The 10203-nt window shown below is 50.0% G+C and overlaps 5 protein-coding genes across 5 annotated transcripts; 2 read left to right on the top strand and 3 right to left on the bottom strand.

Annotated features, from left to right (window-relative positions):
- Positions 1-154: 154 nt before the first annotated feature.
- On the bottom strand, positions 155-1404 carry MRS44_015777 (uncharacterized protein; the record flags this gene model as incomplete). Its single annotated transcript, XM_046272870.2, has 4 exons — positions 155-304; positions 364-907; positions 964-1230; positions 1292-1404. 4 exons carry the CDS (start codon positions 1402-1404, stop codon positions 155-157), a joined length of 1074 nt encoding a protein of 357 aa, XP_046130076.2.
- Positions 1405-2144: 740 nt separating this feature from the next.
- On the top strand, positions 2145-3454 carry MRS44_015776 (uncharacterized protein; the record flags this gene model as incomplete). The annotated part of the gene is made up of 2 exons (XM_046282107.2): positions 2145-2986; positions 3040-3454. The coding sequence occupies 2 exons, from the start codon at positions 2145-2147 to the stop codon at positions 3452-3454; spliced, it is 1257 nt and encodes a 418-aa protein (XP_046130077.1).
- Positions 3455-3642: 188 nt separating this feature from the next.
- On the bottom strand, positions 3643-4728 carry MRS44_015775 (uncharacterized protein; the record flags this gene model as incomplete). Its single annotated transcript, XM_065619349.1, has 3 exons — positions 3643-3687; positions 3795-4234; positions 4284-4728. 3 exons carry the CDS (start codon positions 4726-4728, stop codon positions 3643-3645), a joined length of 930 nt encoding a protein of 309 aa, XP_065475421.1.
- Positions 4729-5226: 498 nt separating this feature from the next.
- On the top strand, positions 5227-7720 carry MRS44_015774 (uncharacterized protein; the record flags this gene model as incomplete). The annotated part of the gene is made up of 5 exons (XM_065619348.1): positions 5227-5440; positions 5494-5520; positions 5671-5763; positions 6405-7350; positions 7414-7720. 5 exons carry the CDS (start codon positions 5227-5229, stop codon positions 7718-7720), a joined length of 1587 nt encoding a protein of 528 aa, XP_065475420.1.
- A 271-nt stretch (positions 7721-7991) lies between these two features.
- Positions 7992-9642, bottom strand: MRS44_015773 (uncharacterized protein; the record flags this gene model as incomplete). The annotated part of the gene is made up of 2 exons (XM_065619347.1): positions 7992-8057; positions 8173-9642. 2 exons carry the CDS (start codon positions 9640-9642, stop codon positions 7992-7994), a joined length of 1536 nt encoding a protein of 511 aa, XP_065475419.1.
- Between the last annotated feature and the right edge of the window lie 561 nt (positions 9643-10203).

The raw sequence follows: 10203 nt of genomic DNA, 5'->3' as shown, positions 1-10203 counted from the left end.
TTAATAGCTATTAACTTAGCACGAAATGTGTAACCCAGGCCCGAAAGACCCTGCCTTTTAGATATCATTTGCTATCCTAATTAAATAGTACTAAACATAGGTACTCAGATATCACTGAGCCAGCTGCGTCCTACACTGGCCAAGGGATTGCGGCTTAGAATGCAAAGACCTGGTCCTCCAACTTACTGGCGGGCCGAGCCGCGTTATATCCCAAGCTCTCTGTGATTCTTTTCATAGCGCTGACCATGGGAGGCGGTCCACAAAGCAGGATCTTGATATCGTCACTAGGCTTGGGAAGCCATTTCTATAAATGTTAGTCGGTCACAAGAGAGGCAGCACTTAGAAGAAGAAAAAGGTACTCACAGTTACCATCTCGGCTCCAACAAATCCGACGCCGTCGGTCCAGCCAGCGGGTGGGTTATTCAAGACATAGTGGATGCGGATACCAGCGTCGACTTTTGCCAACGCGTCCAGTCTCTCTTTCAGCAAGATATCCTCAGAGTTCACGTTGGCGAAAATAAGATCCACCTCAGTTATATCGCCACTCGCACGACCACGGACAACCGCGTTGATAATCTGCAGCATAGGTGTAATTCCAGTGCCACCAGCGATCATACCAAAATGGCGGACCATATTAGGGGTATAAACGAAACACCCCTTGGGTCCACGGACGCGAATAGTTTGGCCAGGAACAAGCGTATCTATATATCGGGAGACATTTCCCTGAGGGTAGGACTTGATAAGTAGGTCGAAGCAACCAGGCTGGTCATCGCCAGAGATAGGTGTATAAGAGCGCATAACCTCCTTACTAGTGCCATCAGGCTGTGGAATCTGGGCAGAGATAGAAATGTGCTGGCCGACTGGTAGACCTAGTATCGACTCAGGACTGGGGAGGTTGAAGCGATATCTGAAAAAGATCAGTTAGCCAGGAGCGAGTATATGAAGGCCAAGGTTCGAACTTACATAGCCACATTGTGTGAGACCATGTTTTTTCCCACGAGTTTGAACTCCTGGAAGCGATCCGGTTGCAGAATCTTCGTCGCGACTTGCGCTGCAGATTCTTGGGTGACCGGCTGATTGGCCCCTTGCGGCGCTGAGCTGGAGTCGGAGCTTAGAATGCCTACTTGGAGATCGTCCAGGACCTCATCGGCCTCTTCAGAGTGGCTGGTATCATCGTAGGCTTCGGTGGCATCTTTCCCGGCGACCTCGAGCAAGATATCTGAACCGCCGCTGTTGAGTATATGTCAGTCCCAGCTTGTAGGACCGGTGATGGGAACAAGGAAAGACGTACGGATGGTCGTCCACAAATGACGAAACGTTGTAAACCTTGCCGCGAATAATCAGATAGAGATCATCCTTGGTGTTGTGAGGTTGCACATCTGCGTGACTAAAAACTTGTGCCATGACGAAACGCGAAGCTGACAGGTGGCAATCATGCCAGGAAAAAGATATCGAGACCACCAGTTTGACAATGCTACGTGTTTATTGAGGAAAGGGACGGGAGCATGAAGCGAGAGCCATTGCTAACTTTGGCAATACACTCATCGATACCGATAACAATGCTCGGGATATCCGAGGACGGCTGTCCGCATGACCGACCAATATCTGCAGTCTTGGAACTTGTCCCGTAACGAATGCCTTGTTTAGGTGAAGTCTGACGAGGGTCAACCCATCATTGATGGATGGAGACATGCATAGTCGGCATATGACTGCCGCCACCGCGGGGTATCACTTGAGAGGCGTCGCCTCAGACAAGGTTCGGGAATTGAAACCGATGCAACTCCTGATTAGCTCCAATCAGCGGCCACATAATGTCAGGACCCGCGCCCCCTCGGCATAGAAGCCGAGATTGGGGCTGAAAAGGTGAGATCTCCCGCGCTCCCGATTGGTTTTACCACGAGAGACCCCTTAGCTGCCACAGACACATCGCAAATGACTAAACGCCGTCGTTCTATTCGCTATCGGCACAGGGAGCCGCAAGATACTGTAAGATTGGGAGCATGATAAGAGTGGTGTTGAGCAGCCCCATGACGTATAAAAAAGTGGTAGATATCTCAGGCTAAGCAATCCAAGATATCTTCCAAGCCATCATCTACTCCTCAGCAGCTCTGTGGATTCTTCTCTGAGTGCTTCTCACTACAGCCATGACATCTTCCTCCCTGCACTACTTCAACTTTGGTGGCAACGGCGCCCCGGACTCCTCAAAGGAAGCAACCCCCCAGGAACCCGTGCGTGCCTTGCCCTCATCATGGTACACCTCGCCAGATATGTACGAGTTGGAGCGCCGAGCCATATTTTCTAAGCGATGGCTCTTCATCACCCACAGCTCGCGGTTGAAGGAGCCCGGTGACTGGCTCCGCTACGAGCTGGCAGGATTCGACTTCATCATCACTCGTGACCGGAAGAACAACATCAACGCGTTCCACAACGTTTGCAGACACCGCGCATACCCCGTGATCGAGAAGGAAGGTTCGGGAAACGCCAAAATTCTGGCCTGTCGCTATCATGGCTGGTCGTATGGACTCAATGGCAAGCTAGCCAAAGCTCCTGGATATCAAGGGATGGCTGGGTTTGACAAGGAGCAGAACGGTCTCTTCCGTATCCATACCAAGGTCGACATCAACGGCTTTATCTGGGTGAATATGGATGCAAACCAAGTTCCAGAGGAGCCATGGGAGGGGCACTTTAAGGACGTCGACAAGCAAGACCGGTACAAAGCTTACAACTTCGATGACTATGACCTTGATCATACCTACGAGTTGGACGGTGACTACAACTGGAAGATTCTGGCCGATAACTTCAACGAATGTTATCACTGCCCCACGACACACGCGGATATCCCCGAGTTCCTCAATCTTGAGTCCTTCGACAGCGACACCAAAGACGGCCACATCCAACATCACTGTGTGTCCACGCCCGAGCAGATAGAAAAGGGACTCTACACTGCCAGTACCTACTACTTCCCCATTTCTGCCATGGTTGTCTCGTAAGTTCATCCAGCCGGCGAGCTCAAACAGCGCGTTACCTAACACAGACTAGCCCGCACTTCATCATGATCCAGAAGTTCCTCCCCTCAGGGCCGAGAAGCTCCAGGATGGCATACGAGATCTATAGAAACAGGAACTCGTCCGACACCGATTTCAAGCTCATCAGTGATATGTACGCGCGCGTCATGTCAGAGGATAAAGTCCTTTGCAATAACGCGCAGAAGAACCTGGACCGGGGTGTCTTCGTCAACGGTCAGCTGCATCCCAAATACGAGAAGGCGCCACTGTTTTTCCAAAGCACCGTTCGAAAGGTCATTACGGAGCATCATGAGCGGGAGAAATCCGAGGGCAAGGAAATCTGGCCGGCAAAGCAAAAGTTGCCTTGTGACGCGCAAGTGAGTGAGCAGGATGAGATGATCTGTGCGAATATTGGTTGCGGGACGCAGAAGGAGGTTTTGACTTGGTAATAGTGGTTGGATTTCCTACAAATCTACTCTTTTGTAGGCATGTCTATAAAATGGTGCGCGTCGGTGATGCATTTTTTATCACTCAGCTACCAGTGGCACTTTGATACGATTCCGGCTTGCCTATGTTCCACATATTGTGATTCTTTTGAGGCCTTTATCACATGGACCCTCCTTTTACAGCTCTTCCTTCAACCCAGTGCAGTCACGACAGCAAGTCTTGTGGTTACGCCTTCCTGCGCAAGGTACAGCAAGTTAACGCGATGCTGATAATTGTCAGGACTCCACTAAGTACACCAAATCCTATAGCAACTTTGGTTTCCTGAGTCATTCCTAAACATACCATCAGTTGCCAGCCTGTGTTTCCAAGGGATTGATACTCACCGGTTTCCTTCTTTGTCCCAAACAGCGTAATAATCCACTTCCCTAGGACAAACCCCTCGGTAGAGCAGTAATCAGCCAGCATCCCCAACGTGAGCTGAAACGCCTCATTAGTGTCACTGCCTTCGTAGGGAAACCCAATACTGCAGTAAAGGTCTGCGCGCTCGTATAGCTTCTGCGACGAGTAGAAGAACCGCGAGCCACCGCAGACGCACTCGGCCGTTGAGCACTGGAGGTACGCACCCAGGCCTGTCCAGATATCGCCGTGATTGCCTGGGCGTGCGGGCTTGCAGTTGTCCTTGTTGTCTTTGTGACTGTCGCAGCCGTTGAGAACCCAGCGGACGCATGAATCAAGGGCCTTGTACGAGCCGTCGGGTTTGTCAATCATGACGACCTTGCTGGCTGGTCAAGTAAGCATCTTGCGACGGATGACAGAAGATGGGGTTTTTACCGTCGAATGTGGGTGTAGCAGTCGGGGCTATGGTGGCAGTAACAGTCGCAGTGGTCGAGTCACTAAACTCAAAGTACTCAACCTCACAAATTGACTGAAACACATCTAGAGCATTATTCACGACAGATTCGCTTCCCTCGGGACAATCATCCCGGACGCATTTCTGAACATAGTTGGCACCGTCAATAAAGTTCTTGCCGACAGTATTCTCAGAGCAGACGCAGCCATAACTCCAACAACTCAAGCTGTTGTCGACTTGGGCAATGCAGGTTCTGGCGCACTCAGGAAGGTTCTTGTAGGCAGATGAGGTTTGGGCCTTGGACCAGGTTTCACCAGAGTTGAGAGCTGCTGCAGAAAGGATCAAGGTGAAGAAAAAGAGAGTTTGAAGGTGCCGTGAAGGCCCATATTGTGATACAAGGGAAGATAAGCCAAGCATAGTGTTCATGTTGTGGTACAAGAGTAAAGATGATCGCTTGAAGAGGGGTAACACCAAGCGGTCCCTTGGGCCTTTTTCTCTCCAACCTTCCCTCCTCTAGATTTCTCCAGATTCCCTCGCGATATGCCTCACTGAGGCTGAAAACCTCTTCAAGTTGCCTCACGGTTCGCAATTCAATCAATTGAGCCCCAGCTGAACATGTCGTATTCTGCCATGCCAGTCGGTTAATACAAGATGTGTTGACTACTGGAAGCACCTGGGCGACGACTATTCCCAAGGGGATGAACGCCCGGCATTAGCGTCTGAGCGTCGGTAATTGCCTTGCATGAGGGCTGTTAAACTATTGTTTTTTTGTGGTGGTGGCTATGGCAGCCTCACGAGAGAGCCTCGCGACCACCTTTAGATGCGGCATCAGATAAGGGTACTTAATTGTCTTGGAACTCTAAGAAATCTCTTCAATACCAAGCTAAATTTTCTCAGATTCTACAGCTTCAGTAGCATCTCGTCATGCCTTTGTCAAAGAAACTCTTTCTGTTTATCCTCGTCGCGCTCTTCGCCTCCAGCGTTCACGCCGCGGGCGAGTCAACGACTGCGGTTTTCTCTGGAAGTATCACAACGGCAACCAGTACCTTCCCAGTGTCAACTGGTACTATCGCAACAGCATCAGCAACAGACAGAAAAGTTCTCTTCTCTCTCCCATCGCCGCTGCCCAAGAAAAAAGGTATGCTGGCATTCACTCCCTGAGTCTTGACCCCTCTAACACTAGGTCTGCAGATCTCCCTCAGCCACCCAACGTGCCGAGTAAGTAACCGCCGCCCCTCTGTTAGAGCTCCCGCTAAAAACCACAGGGAAGAAAGATATTGAGTACAGGTTCCTGGCCTTGATTGCCCTCCCTGCTGTCATCGGCCTTCTCGTGCTAGCATGGACTCGCTTCCGACTACCAACCTTTAGCCGTTGCCCATGCTGGCAGTGCAGGTTGGCCATTCCGCATTTCTGCTGGGCGCCAGGCAACGCGACCATTCACTGCTGTGTGCTTTGTAGAAGGTGTGAAAGCCACACGGTTAGGCGTGCTGGGATTTAGTATAGGCAGAGTTGAGTTAGTGGATGGGGTTGGAGGTTCCGATAAGAGTTGATGGAGGGGTCGGTTAGCCAGCCACCAAAACGCCAAACCGTTAGCACCGTGGTGATTGACGTGGGCACGCTCTATTGGATAGAAATAGCAATAAAAAGGCTGGAAATTGATTGGTTGCTTTAATTGAGCATAAGTCCTTGCTTTGAGTGACCTGGCTTTACCCTCCCAATCTTCCAACTGTAAAGAGTTATCCCCCTCTTAAGCGGAACTACGGAGGATTACACGGCCAACTCCCCGGATGCCAAACGGAGCTTGGGCGCGGGTCAATGACCGGTCCGGGGATCGTGACGCAAAGGGTAGCAGCTCTTGACGATCTCTCCTGATATGTTGATCCTTTAATTTACGGGTGCTACGCTGTTGGAAAATGTTCCCTTGATCTTCTCCGACAGTCTTGCCGATGCATCCCGTTTACGGAGTGAAACGCCGTCTAATTAGTATACCTGAATCCAGCAACCATGAATGCTTGAGGGTAGGCTCGTTATTAAAGTAGCCGGAAGCTGCCACGCTTTCGCATTAACACTCCTTTGATATAAGCCATTCAAACTTTGCAAAGCTTTCTTTCATGTTCGTGTCGGAACCATGAAGATTTCTTTGTTAGCCGTTGTTGGCATTGTCGCATCTGCCGCGTCAGCGCTGCACCTACGCCATGGACCTGCTATCAGAGCTGTGGACAAAGCCTCCAGCACGTTTGTCCACCCAGGACTTCTCCATTCTGAAGCAGACTTCCGCCGCATTAAGAAGTTTGTTGATTCTGGTGAGGCGCCTTGGTCAGATGGATGGGAAAAGCTAGTCGCACGTGCAAATCCAGACTACAAGCCGAGCCCTCAGGAGATTCTTGTCAGAGGCAACACGCCGGAGCTCCCAGAGAATTACGCTCTGCTGTATCGGGACCTTGCTTCAGCATACGCTCTTTCTATCCGTTGGAAGATCACCCAAAACCCAGACTTTGCCGAAGCGGCTGCTCGCATCGTCGATGCCTGGGCTGTAAATCTCACAGATATCCAGGGTAGCTCCGACAAGTTCTTAGCTGCGGGCCTTTACGGCTACCAGTTTGCAAACGTGGCAGAGATTCTCCGCTCTTATCCCGGCTGGAACGGCCTCGAAGCAGCAACCTCTATGCTCCTTCGCATATTCTATCCTATGAACCGACGATTCTTAACTGAACACAATGGTGCCGATATCGACAACTACTGGGCAAACTGGGACCTTTGCAACATTGCAAGTATGATGAGCATTGGCGTCCTAGCCGACAATCATACCATCTGGGACGAAGCGATCGAATACTTCAAGCACGGCCAAGGAAACGGAGCTATTGAGAAAGCGATCTGGTATATTCATGTAGAAGAAGGGACTGGCAAGAAGTTGGGGCAGAATCAGGAAGCAGGCAGGGACCAGGGCCACGCCACCCTCGACTTCGCCTTGCTAGGCGTGATTGCTCAGCAGGCCCATAACCAAGGTGAAGATCTGTTTGGATACTTGGAGAATAGAATTCTTACTGGGTAAGCCGCCTTTCATTCACTATTAATTACTACAGCGAGTATGAACTAACTATGCAATCCTAGAATGGAGTACGTATCCAAGTACAACGTTGGCGAAGATGTTCCATTCTCTACCTACGTCAACGCAGTGCATGGTACGCAAACCGAGATTAGCAGTTCCGGTCGTGGCACTATCAGGCCGATGGCTGAACTCTTTGTTGCTCATTACGGCTCGATCAAGGGTCGCGATGTTAAATGGACTAGGGCTTACCGGGACCTTGTGCTTGAGAAAAGTGGTGGAGCTGAGGGCGGAGGAGGCGACTATGGAACCACGAGCGGCGGCTATGATCAGCTTGGTTTTGGAACGTTGTTGTATCGCCTCGAGGCGTAAGAATACGATACAGACAAAGTTTGGTGAACCGGTGGAATGAGGCCGTGAGCTTGGGTTTCCGGACTGATTATTATATCTCGTTCATTGTGACGAATTTGAAGAGCCTTGCTAGAATCTTTCATCTAACGAACCATGTGACCAAGATCGATGATCCGTATGGAAGTATACAGTTGCGGGAAATGAGTTCCTGCGAAAAGTTTGGGGTTCTCTTGTGACGGTTGTATTTCCAACGCGCAAGATAAACTGTAACGGGGCTTACGCTTGTGGAATCTTAAGGCGTAGTGTCTAGGCTAAAGGGAATATCTGATGTTTGCCAATGGATACCGGTGTTACCTATCTGTTGAGGTAATTATCAGTGCATAGCAGTTTCAAAACATGATGGCTAAATGTGTCTCATTTCCTGATAATCATTCTCACGCGGAGTAAGTTAAGTTAACCACATGACTGCCTACATAGAGCGGGACGAAATCAGACGTGGAATACCACCCGGGCTTTCGCATACCATCCCATACATGCCCGCCATTGATTTCCAATCCTTGAAAGTCAACAAACTCGACCCTGCGATCTTCATCATATCCCGCTATCGCAGGAAGATTACCGCCTTTCCCATTGTACAACAGATTCTTGACAGTGACATTGTGAAGACCCCGTCCAGGCCCTGAACTGTACTTTGAGTTGTAGAGCACTTTGAAGCTGAGAAGCGAGCCAAGCCGAAAGTCCTCAACGCGAATGTCTTGGAAAACGATATTCTTGAGAAGATTCTCGTCGGCGACGTTGATTGCTAGGCATCCTTGATAATCAACCTGCGGCTCCCGGTGGTCGAGGATGTCGATGTTCGAGATGGTGACATCCTCCATGGTTTCAGGAGTAACAGTATTTCCATGTAGGCCAAGATGGATTGGATGAGCTAGGTCAGCCCACAGAGATGAATCCCGGAGAGTAAGGTTTTTGGAGTCGCCATAGTAGTCCCAGCGGTGTTGATACATGGCCACGCAATCATCCGAGTTGCGCATGAAGAGTTTTTCAAGCACCACATTCTGACAACAGAATACATCGATGCCATCCCCCCATTGCACCGCACTTATTGACCTGAGGCCGGAGACGGTGATGCCATCACTCGAGCCCATCATGACAGAATAATGGCCAGGGTTGATAACCGTCACGCCTTGGACACGAATATTCTTCGAATAGTTGATAGTGATTGCATCGTAAGGGCTCTTGTAAAGCACCCCGCGCCCAAGGATGGCTGCGTCCGATGCGTTCTGGAAATTGAAGCCTCCCTTGACGAAAGACCCAGGAGCGAGATAGACTGTCTGGCCCGAAGTGATGTTGACTTTGTCCTTTAGTTCGTGATATCCGGCGCCATAGTAGAGAACCGAAGAGTCTTTTTTGGCCTCGTCCTGACTAATGGTGTCTTTTTGGATCTCATCTGAAAACAGATGCAGAACCCTGAAAACATCGCCGTTGACCTCGACTACCAAGTTGGCCGGTTTGTTGAGAACCAACTTGATAGTGCGACCGTGAACATCCGCCTTGAGGTTGTATGAAAGTGGGCGAACTCTGACCGTCTCGATAGATGGATACGCCTTCTCGGATGGTTGAATAGAGAGTTCGATGGGACCATTAAAGTCAAGAAGGCCTACAGACGTGTCATAAGACAGAGTCTGTCCAGTCGTCTGGTTCACTTCGTTGACCTTGGCGCTTATGAGATCAAGAGACTCCCACTCTTTTCGAGCATGTTTAGCTAGTGATCGAACTTTGACCTGGAAGAGATCCGATTTGGTGACTTCTTTGGGCAAGGGGAAAAGTTGTAGGTTATTCTGACTTGGTTGAACAACAGCGTTGATGGGAATGATGGTGGTGGAAAGTGCGACTAGCAGGCCAACCGTGGCTCGCCTAAGGCATGTATCCGAAAGAAACATGGGGAACAATGTGGATGAGGAATAACCCTTGCATTAATAGCGACTTGCAGTTCATTCTTGAAATGGAAAATGTAAATTGCTCTTGTCCAGAGATATATTCTAGTCTTCAAACGGAGCTATGCCGTTAATTATCCCGGTTTTAATCTAGAATAGGAAGCTCGAGAACGTAGTTACACTCTGTTCTTGAAATGGAGTTGGGATGGATGAAAAGTGACACGCCCCTATCCTTCGTTTCCCGGTACTTACCCCGAGTGTCCGACCGGGATCGGCACTGAACTTGGATGAGGCCCGGGAGATGTGCCACTGCGATCTCTGGTCAAATATTGAGCAACGCGATCTCACCTACTCGGGGATTTACCGGTGCCTAGAATTGCCAATTTTCGCAGAAAGAGCTAATCCACCTTAAGAAGCCACCCATTGTGTTATGATCACCGATGTATTATGTTCCCGGGCACCAAGTCTACAGCACTACCGTTGACAATAAGGAAGGGAACGGCAAAGCCAATAATAATGGCAACGCTGCGCCACAGACCGATGCGTTAGTACGCGGCATGCTTTCGG

The sequence above is a fragment of the Fusarium solani genome (genome assembly GCF_023522795.1).
Source record: "Fusarium solani strain SB1 chromosome Unknown bctg00000011, whole genome shotgun sequence".
NCBI classification, from domain to species: Eukaryota; Fungi; Ascomycota; class Sordariomycetes; order Hypocreales; family Nectriaceae; genus Fusarium; species Fusarium solani.
This window is presented reverse-complemented; position numbering and strand designations above follow the sequence as displayed.